General features: G+C 48.0%; 1 protein-coding gene across 1 annotated transcript; it reads right to left on the bottom strand.

Moving 5' to 3' along the window:
• Positions 1–9,636: 9,636 nt before the first annotated feature.
• LOC125523233 lies at positions 9,637–14,636 on the bottom strand. The gene is made up of 3 exons (XM_048688286.1): positions 14,489–14,636; positions 12,261–12,390; positions 9,637–11,019 (listed from the first exon to the last, which is right to left on the bottom strand). Exon 3 carries the CDS (start codon positions 11,000–11,002, stop codon positions 9,905–9,907), a length of 1,098 nt encoding a protein of 365 aa, XP_048544243.1. The 5' UTR covers positions 11,003–11,019; positions 12,261–12,390; positions 14,489–14,636; the 3' UTR covers positions 9,637–9,904.
• Positions 14,637–19,964: the final 5,328 nt, after the last annotated feature.

Raw genomic sequence — 19,964 nt, 5'->3', positions numbered from 1 at the left:
GAGCTGCGGCCGCACGGCCAGAGATGGAGCCGGCTGCCGATGTTGGCCCTTGATGCTCTTGAAGACGGCACGCCGGGGTTGCCCTTCTTGTGCGGCCCCCGGCGATCCCATCACGCCGGACTCACCACCGGCGACGACGCGCCGGGGCTGCCCTTCATGTGCAACCCCCGGCGAACACTTCATGCCGAACTCATCACTGGCGACGACGCGGCGGGGTTGCCTTTCACGTGCAGCCCCCGGCGACCCCTTCACGCCGGACTCATCATCGGTGACGACGCGTCAGGGCTGCCCTTCATGTGCAACTCCGGACGAACACTTCATGCCGGACTCATCACCGGCGATGACGCGCCGGGGTTGCCCTTCGTGTGCAGCCCCCGGCGACTCCTTCACGCCAGACTCATCACTGGTGACGACGCATCAGGGTTGTCCTTCATGTGCAGCCCCCGGCTACCCCTTTACGCCGGACTCACCACCAGCGACGGCGTGCCGACGTTGCCCTTCGTGTGCAGCCCCCGGCGGTCCCTCGGGGCACTCCGCGCAAGACCAGAACTACCGTGAAGACGGCGACAACTTGTCGGGGCTGCCGCCCACGCGCGCCCCCTGCACACTCTCCGCACATGAAGACGACGTACCGGGGCCGCCGACCGTGCGCGGTCTCCGGCGCACCCTACGTCGCCGAGTCTGCCGGCAACACCATCGTGCCGGGACTCGGCGGCACACGTCGCTCGACTCGGCACACTCTAGTGCGCCTCCTTCTAATTACACCATCGGCGGCGCCTGGGCGAGGCGCCGCCGCATCACAAGGCCTTACTCGCCCCGTCTCACCGGTCTATGGAGGTGCCATGGGCTGGTCGGGACTTGTCGACATGCATCTCGACTCGGTGCCATCTAGTGTGCTACCCCTTCTACCTACACCCATCCGCGGTGCCTGGGCGAGGCTCCGCCGCATCACGAGGTTTCCTTCATCGCTGTCTCGCCGGTCCATGGAGGCGCCATGGGCTGGCCGGGACTCGGTGACATGGTCCGTTCGACGCATCGACGGCGGCGCGGCGCTCGACGAGTCACAACAACTCGTCGTAACCATGGAGGCGGCGTGGCGCTCGACGAGCAACGATGACTCGTCGTAGCTATGACGGCGGAGACAACATCCGGCTGCGGCCTGGACACGCTTAGGCGTATCTTGCGGCCTCCCTCTTCTTCGGCACGAACACGTGTCACACGTGCCGAGCGGTGCAAGGTGGCGACTTCCTCCGCTATTGGCTGCGGTGTACGCGGTCATCGACGGATGTGTGCACACCATGTGTCGCACGTGCATCCACTCCTTCTTCTTCTATCGACATCTACTCCCGCGGGGCATACCCCTCACACTCCTGACGAATCTACAATGTCATCGACGACTTCCAAGCCAAGCCCAAACATGCATGCTACTTCAACAACCACATCGACGCTGCTCAAGGCCGACGAGGCAAGATGGCGTAGGCGGGCATGGCCGGAGCAAAGGCCACGTTTTCGACGGCGCGTGTATCACTCAGTACACGGACTCTGCCGCCGCCACACACATACACCACCACGATGCATGAGGAACGCGAAGCGAAGACCGAAGACCGAAGACGACAACTGCGCAACTTAATCGGAGGTGTCCTGCTGTACTATCCGCGGGAGTAATTAACTGTGAGCTTTCCGAGGCCCCCGGGAACCGGTAGACCCGATCGCTTGATCCCTTGGCCGCGCCAGCAGGCCTCACATTTTTTTCCTTTCTTCTTTTTTGTATTTGTGTACTTTGTACACTCGCACGCCCGCAACACCTTTTGTACCCCGGGTCAAGGGGGACGCTTATACGAACCCCCTATTCTTTTTGTATGAGCGACGTGTCTTTCCTTTTTCGTGTCAAACAATGTTACAAGACATGACATGGAAAAAGATGATATATTAGATTGAGATTTTCTTTGACTTTCCGAACTGCGGTTTTTCAGCACAAGGTCTTATACTCTTATGCGTTTATTTCTAATCATATTTATGTTGGCACAAACTGTACTATTCCATTCCGAAATCTGTGACATGATTTATTCGTTTCTCCTGTCAAATACTAATTTCGTTGGGTGAGAGCGTCTTTGCATATAAACCGGATAGACACCGGCAAACAATCTGAAGAGGCATAACGACATACGTAGACTCAGAGCAGCAAGTTTTCAATCTGTTTGCAGCTGCTAGTACACATCTATCTTGACTTGTTGTATTGCAAGTCTCGCAAACTGTACTTTGATGAAAGATGCACATGCAGGAGCAGGATCGCACGTGTTCTCTTTGAAGATCTGCTTGTCATTAGGATATGTTTGTCATCATGTATCTTGGTGATCCTGAAATCGAGCAAGACAATATGGACATTTGGGTCCTCATTGATACGCCTTCAATTCTACCTCTATGTGAGTTTCTCAAACGTAGTTATTAACTAATTTATATTGTTTATGTCAAAATAGTTGACAGCTTATTTCCATTGACAGCTTATTTTCATTCTTCAAAGAATGTGCGAAAGATGGTAGACAAAACCCACTACACCGATGGCTCCGAATAAACTTATCAGAAGAAAAATCATCTGATCGCATTTTGTACTGATCTTGAGAGTTACAATATCTACAATCAAACTCCTCAACACTATGGTCAATACGTGCCACTAGTGCACGTGTTGAACTACGGTAACTACCATGGAGATACCCTGGTAAGATTTTTTATTATTAAAACATCCATGCTTCTTTTGCATACTTCTAAAACTAGTACATTATTGCTAACTATGAAGTTATTATTGTGTTTTTCAACAAAGAATCCCGATGGATTGTGTGCTTCATTTGATGTATCAGAATGGTAGCCTTGATGTTTTGAACATACATCCAGGTCATCCTACGAATCTCAACTATCCATACCGGATTTCTAAAAGAAGTGGAGACATGCTAATCAAAGAACGGAAAAAATGTATGGACAGTCGTAAGGAAGTTCTTGGAAGCAAAAGGAAGCGAAGCGCAAGAATTGGAGACAGGAAGATCTCCATTCTCCATAATGGAGAGCCAGGGTCTATATTGTTTTATGCTATTTTACCTTAAAGAGGGTATTTAGGTCCTACCTAATACTGATTATCATATGCTAAGAAGAATTAAGTAGGGTTGGTTCGATGATTATGAGGATGATAATCGTATGACTTGTTATTAATAACGAGTAAAAGTTGTATGATGATGATTAATAGGACTTGTTATTATGATGATGCATGATGCGAGCATGAAGAGTTATTATATATCAGTGAGTGAAATGAACTTGGATTGGATTGAAGTGAAGGCAATATGCATGTGGTGCATGTTGAAATTAGTACAATCCAAACTTGATCAAGTTAGGATTAATATTACTTTCGACATGCACCACATGTTGCCTTCACTTCAATCTAAGCCATGTTTAGGCATAGTAGTAGCGTTGGTAAACCAAAAACGGAGATAAGAGAGGACACTTCTCTCTATTAGCTAGCTAACAACCTAAATTAACCCCCAAAACCCCTAAACCACCCCCTTTCAAAAAAAACCCTCAGCTCCTGCCAGCTGCTGACGCGTGGATGTCTTTTGGTCCCGGTTGGTGCCACCAACCGGGACCAAAGGCCCTCCTGCCTGGGCTCGCCGTAGCGGCCAGTTGGAGGCCCTTCTGTCCCGGTTCGTGTAAGAACCGAGACTAGAGGCCTAGGGTTTTAGTAACGACCCTTTAGTCCCGGTTCCACAACCGGGACATATGGGCCTTACGAACCGGGACAAATGGCCCTTTTTCTACTAGTGGCTGGCCAGGTTAGAAGCACAATTATCTTGAAGGAGAAAGAAACTGGGCCCACATAATCCATGCAAAAGATAATAATATGTCTTTTGTATATAGAAAGATTTTCATACGAGCAATACATTTTTTTGCGTGACTTTTTCATAGTACATTTACTTTTTTGAGAAAAGTTTCAATCTATTCGTCTTCAATCACGGCAGTACAACGAACATCAGAAATAAAAAAAATTACATACAGATCCGTAGATCACCTAGCGACGACTACGGGCATTGAAACAAGCCGAAGGCACGCCGCCGTCATTGCCCCTCCCTCGATGGAGCTAGACAAAACTTATTGTAGTAGACCGTCAGGAATTCGTCGTGCTAAGGCCCCATAGGACCAGCGCAGCAGAAGAACAACCGCAGCTGATGAAGAGTAGCGGTAGATCGGAAGTATCCAACCTAACAAAACATTAACATAGACGAACTATGACCAGATCTGAGCAAATCCACCAATGACAGATCCACCGGAGACACACCTCCACACACCCTGGGGACGGGGGCTAGGAGGGGAGAACCTTATTCCATCTTCAGGGAGCCGCGCCGTCTCTTCTTTCTAAGTAGGACACAAACTCTAAAAAAACGTGAATAAACAACCGAAAACAGAGCCCTCCCGCAGGGAAGGGCCAAGATCCATCGCGCCGCCATCGCCCTAAGGCCACCGGATACAAGGCGGACTGACGGCTTATACATCTCTGAATGTGAATTTTTTTTATTTCACAATATACTTTGTATTATTTTATAGACTTGTCTTTTACAATACTTTGTAGATTTTTTTAACGAAAAAATTGTTCTAAAGAAAAACGAACTAATAGCTCACTTCTAGAGCTATTAAGAAGGCTTCAAGAGCGTTGAATAGAAATCCTACACAATATACTCTATGCCCTCATGTCTTTCTAAAGTAAATGATTCGACTTTATTAAAGGTGGACGAAGTATATGAGTTCAATGTTTTTATAAGTAAATGATTCAAATTTATTAAAACTACACAAAGCATATCAGTTCAAACAAAAATGGAACAAAAAACAGGTCAATTTAAAAGTTACATCAAAGTATTTTGCAATCCTCAACTCTAGGTCCACCTCTTGCACGATGAATTTTATCCATTCATCCCTGCAAGAACTGCAAAGACTAGACATGAAAAAAAGCTTGACTAACATCAAATTAAGATTTAAAAGAAGGCCATAAGAGCAACTCTAGCAGATCCGCAAAAACAGCCAGTTTGCTATAATAACCGCCAATCTACGGGATGGTAACGATTTTTCTACACGGAACAGATCTGGTATATTCGGCCGTCCGCTAATTTTTTTGCGGGATCCTGCAAATTCCGGCTCGCGTCTGCCATATCCATGGTCCCCTCCCCCTCTTTCTGTTGGTTACCCTAACCCGCCAACTCGAGCGTGTGAAGGACATTTCAGCCCGCACCCTCGAGGCCGCCGCCGCATCTCCCTGCTATCAGTTCATGCCCCTGCCGGACCTTCTGCACCAATTTTGGAGGCCGGGGGTGCCGATTTCTAATCGTGGGCGAGTGGCCAGCGCCGACACCATGGATCCGCAAGTACCTTGCCGGGTGGCGACGTAGCGGGCGGATCTGCTTGGTCCGGACGTTGGCAAGCCTTGTAGTCGACTGTGGTGCAGCGCCGCTCGCCGGCGTCGCGGATTTCGGTCGTGGTGACGAAGAGCTTGCTGATATGCTTCAGTTGGCGGCAGAGAGGAAAGGGCCGGCTAACTTCATTCCGGCCGGCAGAATTTCTTCTGGGGAAGGTAATTTCTTGCCCATTTGTTGTTTTAGTCTTAGGCGCCATGATATTTTAGAAAAATCTTAGGCGTGTATTTATTTTTTAGATGGATGATTCCAACATAGAGGAGATGATTCTGGACGACGATGTCGACCACCTAGTGTTGTTACATCTTATCGACAACTTTGAAGCCGGCCCGAAGAGAAAGCACCATGGATCGATGGTTGGCTGGCTTTGAACAATTATTTTCCTTCGGACCACTTGTTGTTGTATTATTTATTCAAATTTAAACATTTTTTGTAATGAATGCAATTGTTATATTGTGATTTGCCTTTCGGTCCATTTATAAGTTTGATTTAAATTGTGATTCTATTAAGTTTATATTGTTGAAAATCATGAATTTGCAAAGTTCCTGAAAATTAGCGGTACCGCGAGGCCTCCGACGTGGAACAGCTCCTGTAAACTTGTCCTGCAAAATTTTGTAGGACGAGTTTACAGGATCTGTTCCGTTGGAGGCCTCACAGTACCACAATTTTTTTTCAGGCGGCCCCTATATCAAATTTGTGGGACGCGGTTTTAGCCGATATGCTAGAGTTGCTCTAAACCATCCACCTCAACAGGTGAGAATCTATGATTGAGGAATGAATTAACTATGGTAGGCGCCTTGCCAAAATGTTGCTTCATCGTCATATTGTAAGGGAAGAAGACTGGGGACACAAAAGAACGAAACAAGAGATGAAGTGACAACAACAAGCTTATAAGAGCATCTCCAGCCGCGCCCCCAAGAAAAGCCTTCATAGACGATTTTTTCGCGCCGGCGCAGAAAAATCGGCCCACTCGCGCCTCCAGGAGCCCGATTTTCGCCGGCCTGGGCCGAAATTAGCGCCGGCGGACCCAGGCCGAACCTGGCGCGCTGGGGGGCGCTCGGGGGCACCGGGGCGAGCGGTTTTGGCGCGAAAGAGCCGCGGGCCCGCCGCGTCAGCGACACCGCGCGTCGTCTTCTCCCAACGCCTCGGTTTCCCGCGGGGAATCAATGGCAAGGCTGCCCCCGGTCAGCCTTACCATTGATTCCTCACGGGCGGCGCATCACGGGGCGGAGCGCCGACGCCTCCCCTCCCTCGCACGCGTACACATGGGCGCAGGGCGGCTTTATAAGCCGGTGGCCTCCCTCGCCTCTGGCCACACCAGCCCTAGCCCTAGCCGCCGAGTTCTACCTCTCCCGAGAGCCGCCGCCGAGCCCTCCCTCTCCCGAGCGCCGCTGTCGAGCCCTCCCTCTCCATCCCTCTCCCTCCCTCCCTCTCCCGATGGTCGAGCGTTTCCCCGGAGATGAGGTGGCGGCCAACGGCTTCGGCCGCCGCTCGCTCCGCGAACAGGATTCTTGGCTCCTATTCCAGGCGAACATCCTGGCGCCGCCGGACATGCGCGCTGGGCCGACGGGGTGGAGACTCGGCAACGGGGGAGTGCCCATTCCCCCGTTGCCCGACGCCATGGCGAAACCCTCCTACTTCGCCGAGGAGGTCGAGGTCGTGCGCGCCTCCCTCACCGACGCCCAGCTCGCCCTCCCCGAGTACGCCGCCGACAACCAAGCGGCGTGGACAGCATACTTCCAGCGCCGGCAGCAGCAGAGGATGGCGTCCACCAACGGCGCGCCGGTGGTGGCCGGCCTGAAGAACAGCGAGGGACGCCACCTGTGGTGGGGTGTCCCCGGCCGCACCCTCGAGGGCGTTCTGACGTACCACGAGGGCAGCAACGACCCGCCATTGGCATACCCCCAGGTGAGGGTAGCCGCCACGGCCACGGCTCACCGCCGACGCGATGGGCAATGGTTGCCCAGGAGGTTCGGCGCCTCCTCTTCTTCCTCCTCATCACGCTCTTCTTCGCACTCCTCCGGCTCTCCAGCGCTGCTCGGCGTCAAGGCCAAACCCGCGGCGGAGACACCGCTCGGCCGGCGCACTCGCAGCGCCGGCATCGTCATCAACGAGGGCGGCCGACGCGCCTCCTCGCCGACTCCTCCGTGCTTCGTCAAGCTCAAGATGGAGCCGGGGCTCGCGCCGGTGAAGACGGAGCCGGGCCTCCCCGCGGTGAAGACGGAGCACGGCGGCGACGTCGAGCTCGATGACGACGCGGCCCTGGAATGGCGAGGGAGCGCCAGTGCGCCGCCCTGCGGCGATTCGCGCAGCGCCGCCGGGGCCGCGACGAAGGAGGAGTTGTCCTCATCGAGGACAGTGACGACGACGACGCGCCGCCGCCACCAGTCCGCGTTGGTGACGTCGGTCAAGGGTCCACCAGGGACGGCCGTGTCAAGGAGGAGAAGCCCGACGACGACGGCGGCGGCGAGGATGGCGGTGACGACGGCGACTACTCCGCGTTCAACCAGTTTCTTTTTTAATTAGATATATTATGTAATAAAAATCCGCGACTATTATGTAATATATGCCGAACTTCGCCGAACTTTGCCGAACTTTGCTATATTTTTGCCTTTTTTGAACGCGCCTGGGGCGGCCCTGGGGCGGGCGGCTGGGGACCAACTCGTCCCTAGGCCAATTTTTTGCGCCGGCTCACCCCCAGGTGGCGATTTTAGGCGCCCCCTGGGGGCCAACGGCTGGAGATGCTCTAACACCATTGTCCTAACCACCGTCAAGACAAAGTTAAAGTACGTGGACAATGATATGTGAGATCATGAATCGTCAATCCGTGTGACCTAAACACCACATGTTCGCTCGTGCAGGGGCGTAGATCCATGACAACCAATGAGGATGGAACGTGGGACTGCTATTTTTGCGTGACACTGCCGCTGAGGACACCAAACCACACGTGGTTAATCATCTAACTAGAATTCGAATGTTGATATGTGGTTCGCTGCCTGTGATAGCCGAAAAAGGCAAGTGCCGGGGGCTGTTTCAATTGTTCCTTCTCCTGATGTGATGTGTTGCCTACATGCAGAGGCACTAAAGTGGGAATATCTGGTACAAAATTTGTACTTTCGACAGTGAATAATGCGTAGACGAGAGAAAAATATAGGATAGAATTAGATTAGCTTTTCTAAATGAGTACCCAATTACAGCAAATAACATAGTACCCAATAGGAGACTAGTAGTTATTCCTTGGATTATCTAAACCTGAATTTGTTTCAGTAGAACAACCAAATAGTATTTAGACGAGGTTGAGATAATTGACATGTAAATTGCTATAGGAAATTGATTGGTTATTTTACGAATGCAATATAAAGCAATTGGAGTATCCATGTATGGGTGAGGGCCCAATGTTTTGGTTTCACCCTCGGGGTCCCAACGTGAATGGACTGATTTAGAAGGCCATGCGTCGAACTTCAAAGCTCACAATCTTGCCAATTTTTCCATCTCTATTGATCAGGGTCACCACTCGTGGCTTGCTATTCCTCATGACCCTCTTTGTATCCCTATGAACATTTCTTTTGATCAATAAAGTTTTGGCAAGACCCTAAAAAAACCTGCAAACTGGCACTGGATATAGGCCACTAACATCGCATTGTGCAAGGGGGCGAGGAGCAGAGCTAGAAGCTAGGCGAGAGATCGAGGAAGGGCCGCGCTGCTGGTCTCTGTCACGCCAGGGTTTGCTCATGCTAGAATTTTTTTTAGTGTCCAGATACAGTTAAGAAAATATTTATTCCGCTCATGTCATCAGCACTGAACCAATGCTATAGCCAGCATCTTTCTATCCCTCGGTAGCTGAAAAACCGACTGACGAAACTCCTTGATTTTCCTCTCTTCTTCTTATACATCATTTTTTTTACATGAGCCGAAGATCTATATTAATCAGACATCAAAATCATAAGAAAATCCAAAAAGATTAGGAAAATACAATTTATTCCTTAGGGAATACTCCACATGCATGCATATTCTCCATACCCACCATTCTGTTTCTTACCAAAACATTCCTGGATTCAATGTAAAAAAGTTCAGCAGAGCAAGGCAAGAGCAAACATATGTTAGTTCAGAAAACTTCTCATGCATCTTATTACCTCCATTTAGAAGGAGAATAAGCAAGGTACAGATAGATGCATGGAACAAACATAACACATAACTACAAGGTCAGGCATATGCCATTTATTTTAGGATGTAAACCCCTGTTTCTTTTATCCCAAATGGAATTAAGTACGCAACAAGGTTCAACAGAAGCAACAATAGGTAGCACAAGTTTCTGACTCCTGGAGAACAGGATGGCAAACACACAAATTTTAAAGTCTTCATCAATCTCCCGACACAGCATCTACCCGTGGAGCGACTGAACACAAACATCAAGTTCCCCTCTGTAGGCAGCTACATGGAGACAACCGCTCAGCACAATCTCATACCCAAGATGCATAGGATGTCGTACTGCAAGCAAAATGGGCGTTGATCGTCACAAAACAAGGTTCAGGCACCCACTCCCCATCTTGTTCCCCATCTGCTGGGTATGAAAATACTCGGCCATTTTGATCCAACTGGTATACCTGGCCACCCTTCAACCCTATCCTCTCTGGGTTCACCAACAGTCGTGGCTGGCCAATAGGTTTCTCGCCGAAGAAGAATGCGCACTTCGACAAGCCTCCATCTGCCACCCTCACGTACTTTGCAGGTTTAGTCGAGAAGTCGATGGAGAAGGCTTTCTCATTACCACCAAGTAGGAGAAGCATATCTTCACAAACCACCAACTTTCGAGAAAGCTTGGATGGGTCTATATTATCGCTGCAAGCAACTCTTAGTACCTCAACATGAAACTCAGGTGCCAAATGCACGATGTACAGCTTTTGCTGTATCCTCGCAATGACCCGCCCTTTGAAGGACACCATCTCATGAATCAAATGTGCATTTAAAAAATCGCAGTGCAACCATGAGGGGCTCCCAACTCGCCAAGCGTAAAGGCAGTGCGGGCTGCTGACAAATAGATATGAATCTGGCGACGCTTCTGGAGATACGAATGTTCTATAGCAGAGCTGAATGGATGGGCAAGGTGGAGCTGCAACCGTGGTGCCAGTGAGCACGTCCATAATTACATGGGATCTGCCGGAGGAGAAGATAGCATGACCATAAGAACATTTCAGAATTTCCATTGTGTCCAAAATATTTGGGAGGCTCAACCGACGCAATGGAGTACTTGGATAGGCAAGATCAATAAGCTCCCATGTGTTTCCAGTGTTGCAGCCAGCTGGGCTCGTTTGGTCGGAACAGTTCCGGAAAATAACAGGTGGGAAGATCATGTCTAAGGCAGGCTTCATTGACATGAACGCGGCACGCCAACTGGGGCAGGTGGCGATGAATGCAAGAAGGTCACGGCTTGAACCCAACAGGACCATGATGGAACACAATAGCACATCTGGCAAGTCTGCCCAACCTTGGGGTCCAAACATGACGCAGAGCATCGACATGGTGGTGTTGGAGATCGAGATCCGGTTGATGTTCTGCATAGCGTCAACTTCAAAGTCTGCATCAGGAATTATGAATTGAAGGACAATAGTTATATCAATTGACTTAAGTTAAATATATTATATTGCGATCACTATTTTCATTCACCTAATACTAGTACAACCACTGATAACTATAGTAACATAGTTAAAATATTTGCAGAAACTAAATACATAATACACAGTAGAGTAAATACTATTGACACCCAAATATGAAAGTGTGGAAAAATCATGATAAATTTCTTGCCACAGAACAAGTGTTGAATCTTTCTTGCCACAGAACAAGCATGAAGGAAATATAGAAATTTGAGGTTGTTTAACACTAGTAGAAGTAAAATTGCAACTCAATTATCAACTATTTTTTACATGGATTTCCCCTAAAATAACAAAAAGGAAAAACAGATAAGTCCTCCATCGCTAACAACAAGTGAGGACACAATGGTGGAGGCCGTGCACCACAGCTACCTTCTCCGACGCTAGTTATCGCAAGACGTGGCAGCTAGAGACATCTGCTCTGCTCCCTCGGTCACTATGCTGACTCCAGATCTGGATGGAACTGGGCCTCGTTTGTCGTTTGGGCTGTAAGGCGCCTTGGCAGCATCCTAGCATTTTGTTCCTCTTAGACGGGGCTTGATCGCCTTATGCCGCCTTAAAAATCTTGGGCTCTACATCTACACAGAACCAGGCATCCTGGCTTATGGCAATTCCAGATCTGGATGGAACCAGGCCTACTGGTTCACAGTTGCCTTAATGCTATCATCACAATTATCATCTACCGGTCGGCCGTGGGTGGTTTAGTGCGGTCAACGCAAATGAGCGGGTTTGTCTTGTGCGTGCTTTATGTAGGATGAAGGTATACTTTGTCAAACTTGTCAAATTTGTAGTGATTTTTTTTTTTGCTGTCGACAACTTTACGATGCTCGTCTGAGGTGAAGAAAGTATAGAACTAAGAAAAATGATCGACCTTAAATGAGCCATGTTAGGAAAGAGCAAACATTGATCAATGTCCTAGAAATTTTAGGAATAACCATCTGAGTTTGCTTAGCATGCCTATCTCGAGGAGATGGATAATTGTTCTGCAGATATAAATTTCCACAACAAGACCAGAAGAAGCAAAAGGTCACGAGAAATTACCATTTTTTGTGAAAGAAAAGAATATTTGTAACCACTTAAGGAAGAAAACCCATAGCATACAGAACATGCCAAAAATCATGGTTTCACTGCTATCTTCCACATCACAAGTTGAGTAGGAGATTATTACCTCGCCAGCAGACGGAACTGAATCAATAATGCAGCTGGGATGATGGATGATGGAACAGAATCAATATTGCGTTGATTGCAGCAACAATCAATGCACACACGGAACCGTATTGTCAAATGCCAGCCTCTCACTGCAGAAAACAAACAAGAATAGCCTCAGGGAATTGGAATATCATGTATCATTTTTACACTGTACCGTCGGGTAACAATACTGAACCAAATGTCCCAGCTAGCTTAACTCTAATGGACTTCAGCTTACGAAATAAACAACTAGAACAGCAGTAAAAACCAGCATAAGATCAGCAATGAATGAACAAAAGCTAACCTTGCTCATGGGCAAAATAGGCTGTGCACGTGAACATGACAGAGATTAACTAAAATAGGGGGCACAAGAAGAAGTATATGCCATTGCAACAAATAGATCAGGTCATGCTGCTCAGTACTTCCAACTTGCTTTTTTTTACATATGTTACAACATCCATGAGAAATTAATGTTTATACATATCAGAAAAGCTATTCATTAAAATTGGTCGAAAACAACCATCAATTATTCAATACGTCAAAGACAACCATGCCAGAGTTGCGATAAACTTCTCTTGTCGCAGTAAACTACTAAACTATTATTCTAGCAAACAACATAACCAGTGGCGCAGCTACCAAAAATAAGTTGGGCGGCCCAAACAACCCAAATATTTTCAAATTCTGTACCATATATATTTATATGCTACCAAAATACCAAACGTGCTACAAAATTGGCAGTAAACAACATTTGAGTACATTGTTAGATAGTAAACAACAACACTGCATTTGATGTGAACTTGTAAACTCTAAAAGTGGCATTTGTTGTGAACTTGTAAACAATAATGCCTTGCACAGTATAAAACTATAAAAGGTAAAGAACAAGATCTTGAGTGGATTGTTTATGCTCTAAGTGGGGATTTTGGGGATGATTCAGTGAACAATGACCTAAGTGGAATTTAGTGGAATAAAACTGGGAATGATTCAAATCAATTTGACTGTGAAGCTAGCAGGGATTGAGATAAGTAGTGATTCTGATGGATTGAGAGAAGGCACTGGCCAGCTGGGTGTCTTGGTCGCCGGCTCGCCGCTGCGTGGCCGTGTGGTCGGCTGACTAGCTGTGTGCCGGTGGGTGGCGTGGCGTCTGATTGGACGTCCTCTTGGGACTATGGGAGGCACAGATGTGTGTGATGCTCCGGCAGCTGATATGTGCTTGTGGCCACCCGGCCAGACCCTAAGCTCTGTATCACTGTGAATGCTACGATTTTTTTGAAGCGGCACTGCGAATTCTACGAGTGCGAGGCTGCTGCGTTCCCGCTCTGTATTGGTGTCGGTCAGCGTTGCCGGTTGCAGTAGTGAACTAGTGATGGTCTGGGCTATATAGAACTTTATTTGGTTCCAGCCTTGGGCGGGCCATGGCCCAATCAGCCTTGACGAAGCTCCACCGGTGAACATAACTGGTGATAAAAGAACATGACTATTTATAAAAGCCATTAGAAAGTATATATTAACAAATAAAAGATGAAATGTAAACAACATGAAAACTAAAAATAGAAAAAAGAAATCTGGAAATAAGACGAAACGGTAAGCCAAAATGAAAGTAAATAAAAACAGAAACAAAAAATTCATCCCCAGGGTTCATTATTGCTCTTGCTAGTCTTGCATATCGACTGTATGCGCGGTGACCAACGGATTTCTCTGGTCAACCAGCGGATGCAGCCAATTACCAGATCACCTTCCGCGGGTAGGTCAACCTTGCCTCCTCACCACAAGAATACAAAGTAATGTGCAAAAGTCAAAACGCAGCCCCGATGGTCCAAATCACCGCCCTTGAAGCCGAGATAACGATTTACTGCCCCAACGCAAGCACCAACTCACTAAGGTCCAAAACCCAAAATCACTTTTGATTTTCGTTTTGGAAATTCGAAAATTAGATATACAGTTATAAATCGTGTTTAACGAACATATATATCTGTACGAAAAATCCACTGCTAACGCCATATAGATATTTTTTTCTAAATAATAATAATACCCCCCGTTGCGGCCGTTACTTCAACGAGACGGATCTTGGCTACAGATTTCGAAAATCTCCAGACGGGTGAGTGGGTGCGTGAGTGGACGAATCCTACCTAGGGTTCTTGCGCTTGTGCGGAGGGGATGGCGGAAAGGGAAGCATTGGGCTGAGCCAGAGAGGGTGGCAGGCATAGATACCTGACGACACGGAGAAGGAAAGACGCCGATGATGGCGTCGGTGTCGGCGTCGGCGCGGCACGCGGCGGCTGTCCCCGACGACTGCGCCGCACTCTCTGTTCACTGGAAGGGCAGGGCAGGGTAGGGCAGCACGTGTAGGCAAAGTGGGGATGTGCTGAAGGCCTGAAGAGGACAGCTTGTGTTGGGCTTGGGCCTCATCGGTGCTACCAAAGTTAAGATAAGCCCGCACAGTTTTAGTGGGGATGTGCAGTTCTATTCTGGATTTCTTCTGGATATTTTTTTAGTTTTGTTTCACTTTTTAGTTTTTCTGTAGAAGTACATAGTGAAAGTGTCACGATTGTAAGCTGCCGATTAACCTCCAAGAGATGAGGTTTCCGGCAGCGATGCGCGCCTCCCCTTTTAAAAAGATCACTGGTAGGGAGTCGTATGGTGCACCAGAGGCTGGTAGTGCCCGTGGGTTTCTCCACTTTGAGTCACACGACAATGGTGAGGCAAGAACTGCACCGGCGAAGCAGAGGCGGACAAGTACGGGGATATCCCTGAGGTGGTGCTTGCCAACCCCCTTGTTCAGGCTGCGATTGCCGCGGTGAGCGCGATCAAACTTGGGCCCGCAAACAGCAAGTCAAGGTGCACAGACGGCCAGACGGAAGAAGAAGGGTCACACGCCAACAATGGCGCCACCTATGCAGACGCCATTCCTCGGGGTGGTGGGGGTGGTATGGCATACCTGATAGAAGGGCGAGACTACCCTCCAGGTTTTGGTCCAGTCCCGATGCATGGCGTCCACCAGGCTGCTGCTGACGCCCCAATCCAGCCAGCAGTGGTGCACCCAGAGGCGATCACTAAACCTACCCCAACCCAGTGCGCACCACGTCGTCTGAACTGCAGCAGAAGGTAACAACGGAGGAGGGGCGTCAGGACCTCACCCTCGACCCAAAAACCGGTGACCAGTTCGGCAAAGCTGCAGCTACCACCTCTACTCCACTTTTGGCTGTGGCGACGAAGGAAACAGAAAGACTGTCCGAGGGGGGTACTGTATCAGCTCCTACTCGGGATGGTCCCATCCACCGAGCAAAGAAACAACATGGTGGTAGGAGAAGCTTGCAGGAAACAACACAGGTGGGCACAGTTCTTGGAAAGAGAGGTGAAAGAGATACAGAGGCAGTCACGGTTGTGGAAGAAAAGCTTGAATATGTTGAGCATGACCAACAGAAGAAGATCAAGGGCACAAGTCAGATGGATGGCAAGGAAGATGGGGGAGTGGAGGGAGAGCAGGAAGCAATCAGCATAGGGGCTCCCGGTAAACTGGTGGGTGCCGAGGAAGGCGCCCACCAGGAGCCATGACGATCATGAGCTGGAACTGTCGAGGCCTCGGGCAACCTCGCACAGTTCAGAAACTCGTGTGTCTCGTACACACCTACAAGCCCAAGCTCGTCTTCCTCTTTGAAACACGGCAAAAGAATAAATATGTCAGCAACCTGAAGTGGAGGCTTGGCCTCCGTCACGGTATCACGCAACCCGGCATTGCCCTCTTTTATGATAAGAGTATTGAAATAAAAAAGATTGTCGTGGGGGCGAGATATATCGATGTGTTAGTTCGTATGAATCCTCATGGGCTCCAATGGCGGGCTACCTTTGTCTATGGCCAACCCAAAGCGCATGAACGCCACCACTTGTGGACTCTGTTAAGAAGGATCAAAGATACCTCTAATCTGCCATGGCTTATGATTGGTGATTTTAACGAGACTATGTGGCAATCTGAGCATATTTCGGCCTCAAAAAGATCAGAGAAACATATGGAAAACATTAGGAGTGTGCTTTCAGACTGCAATCTCTTTGGTGGGATCCCCGACCCGGTCTCTGCGGGGCGACGGATGAGTTCTCGTCTCCAGGACCACCCGGAGGTTGATGACATGCAGCAGAGGTGCGCTATGAGGGCGGCCAAGCTTCGTGACATTGAGGTCACCACTGGTATGTCAGTCAACATGTCTAATTTTATATTGCATTTTTCTAAAGATGAGATTATTAATAATGCCAACCAATTAGGAGTTTCGCTAGGGAGTACTAATAGTGAAATTTCTAACTCGGTTAATGATCTCCTAGATTTGGAAGCGGAACGCGCTTTAGAAACTATTCGAAACCTAGCAGCAGTAAAACCTATGAATGATGTAGAGATTGATGCGTTAGGGGTAAGAGTGCTTGATAATTTTTGTGCGGATCTTTCACCAACCACTCTTGAATCTGAGGATGAGGATGTAGTTGTAGAGGATGTAGTAGCAAGACCAACTGACCCCGGTTATGAGGACCGGATGGAGGATCATAGTAAACCCAAGCGTAAGTGGAAGCAGAAGGTTTATCCTGCTTCCGCGGTTCGTAGGAGTGCTAGGATTCGAACGGCCAAAAAATTTCATGATGACATATGAAAGGAATCTTTTAGAATAGCAGAGGTCTGAAGGACTTGGCTAAAAGAAGGTTTCTTGCTGAGGCGTCTCTCGAGCATCGATTAGATTTCATTGCTCTCTCTGAAACTGATAGGGATAGTTTTGCGCCCCAGTTTCTCAACACTTTATTGGGTGGTGTCGATTTTGATTGGCATTGCCTTCCTCCGCGAGGAAGATCGGGTGGGATCTTGCTTGGAGTGAGGTGCGATTCACTGGAAGTCCGAAGTGTAGTGATGGGTGACATCGCGGTTAAATTTTGGGTCAGGTGAAAGCTGATGGGTTTAACTGGGCTCTGGTGGCGGTGTATGGTGCCGCACAACACGAGCTTAAACCGGAGTTTTTGGCGGACCTGGTTCGAATTTGCGGATCCGAGCAGCTCCCAATTTTGGTTGGGGGTGACTTCAACATCATAAGGAGAAGAGAGGAAAAGAATAATGATAATTTTGACGGCAGATGGTCGTTTATGTTCAATACCATTATTGAAAGCTTGGATCTGAGAGAGATAGAGCTTTCCGGTAGAAAGTTTACCTGGGCTAACGCTTTGCCAAACCCGACGTATGAGAAGCTGGATCGAGTTCTCGCAAGTGTCGAGTGGGAACAGCAGTTCCCTCTCGTTACGGTCTAGGCTCTCTCGTGCGGAATCTCGGATCACACACCCTTATTCGTGGACTCAGGTGAAACAAACCACGTGGGAAACAAAAACACCTTTTCTTTCGAACTTGCATGGTTTGAACGAGAAGGTTTCTTGGCTCTGGTAGCCAGGGAATGGGCTAAAGATGCAGGAGGTACGACCTCTATCTAGCGTTGGCAGAACGAGATTAGGCATTTGAGAAGTTTCCTACGGGGATGGGCTAAACACCTTAGTGGGGTTTATAAAGTTGAAAAGGAAAGGCTCCTTTCTCTGATTCAGTCCCTAGATATAAGAGCCGAATCCATGATTTTGCAATCTGCAGAGCTCCAGATTAAGCTAGATGCGGAGATGAGATTGAAAGAACTTCTCCGCGAAGAAGAATTGAAGTGGGCGTTGCGGGCTAAGGTTCGCATAGTGGTCCAGGGGGACGCGAACACTCAATTCTTTCACTTGATTGCTAATGACAAGCACAGAAAGAAGAGAATCTTTCAGCTTGAGCATGATGAAGGAACGATTGTAGGGCAGGACAACCTGAAAATTTACATCACCGAGTATTATAAGCAGTTATTTGGACCTCCGAAGGATAGTTGTGTATCCCTTGATGAGTCCAGGATTGAGGATGTGCCTCAACTAACTGCTCATGATAATGATATTCTGGCTGCCCCTTTCTCGGAGAAGGAGGTGTTTGATGCTATAGCGCAGATGAAAAACAATAAGGCTCCCGGGCCTAATGGATTCCCGGCGGAGTTTTACAAAAGATGTTGGCACATTATTAAGGGGGATTTACTTCCAATGTTCCACGATCTTTTCCCTAGACAGCTTCAGTTATTTCACTTAAATTTTGGAACAATAACACTGCTTCCTAAGAAAACGGATGCTGTGAGAATCGAGCAGTTTAGGCCGATTTGCCTTCTCAATGTTAGTTTCAAAATTTTCACCAAGGTTGGGACTAATCGGCTCACACAGATTGCGCATTCTGTGATGCAGCATTCCCAAACTGCTTTCATGCCGGACAGAAATATCCTAGAAGGGGTGGTGGTCCTGCATGAAACGCTCCATGAAATCCACTCGAAAAAATTGGATGGAGTCATCTTTAAGGTGGATTTCGAGAAAGCGTATGATAAAGTAAAATGGCCATTCCTACAACAGGCATTGCGTATGAAAGGCTTTGATGAAATCTGGCGATGCCAGGTTGAATCATATACGCAAAAAGGGAGTGTTGGAATCAAAGTGAATGACGAGATCGGTCATTATTTCCAGACACAAAAGGGCCTGCGACAAGGGGATCCGATGTCCCCTATCTTGTTCAACATTGTAGTGGATATGTTGGCAATTCTAATAGGAAGGGTGAAGGAGGCTGGTCAAGTGGGTGGCCTGGTACCTCATCTAGTTGATGGCAGTGTGTCCATCCTCCAGTACGCTGATGATACAATCATCTTTATGGAGCATGACTTGGCAAAAGCGAGAAATATGAAGCTGGTGTTATGCTTATTTGAACAATTGACCGGGTTAAAAATTAACTTCACAAAAGCGAGTTGTTCTGCTTTGGTAGAGCCAATGATGAACAAGAGGCTTATAGGCAATTGTTCGGGTGTGATTTGGGGGCTTTGCCTTTCACCTACTTAGGAATACCAATCCACCATCGTAAGCTGACAAACAGAGAATGAAAGTGCATCGAGGATCGATTTGAAAAGAAACTGAGTTGCTGGAAGGGCAAGCTCATGTCATACGGAGGCCGATTAATTCTGATAAATTCGGTTCTCACGAGTATGCCTATGTTTCTTTTGTCTTTCTTCGAAGTCCCAGTTGGAGTTAGGAAAAGACTGGACTTCTGTCGATCGTGTTTCTTTTGGCAAGGTGATGAGCTAAAAAGAAAATACCGGTTAGCCAAATGGGATATCATTTGTAGACCGAAAGACTAAGGGGGTCTTGGTATTGAGAATCTTGAAGTTAAGAACAGATGTCTTCTCAGCAAGTGGTTGTGGAAGTTATCTAGTGGGACTAACGCCACTTGGGCGCAAATCCTCCGTAGCAAGTATCTTCAAACCAAAACTTTGTCTCAGGTGACAGTAAGACCGACTGATTTACCCTTTTGGAAATGGCTTATGAAAGTAAAGCTTTCCTTGTTTAATAGGACAAAGTTTATTGTTGGTGACGGTGTTAGTACGCGATTCTGGGAGGATACTTGGCTCGGAGAGGCACCCTTAGCCATCCAATACCCGTCTTTGTATCGTATAGTTCAAAGACGTGACATTTTTGTTGCAACGGTATTACAATCGATCCCGCTTAATATTTAGTTCAGAAGGGCATTAATGGGTAATCATTGGGAAGAATGGCTACATCTAGTAAGGAGACTGATGAACATTCAGCTTTCCCAACAACCCGATGAATTACGCTGGAAGCT

This window comes from Triticum urartu, chromosome 7 (genome assembly GCF_003073215.2).
Source record: "Triticum urartu cultivar G1812 chromosome 7, Tu2.1, whole genome shotgun sequence".
Taxonomy (NCBI): Eukaryota; Viridiplantae; Streptophyta; class Magnoliopsida; order Poales; family Poaceae; genus Triticum; species Triticum urartu.
Note: the sequence above shows the minus strand (reverse complement) of the source record. Positions and strands in the feature narration are given on the sequence as shown.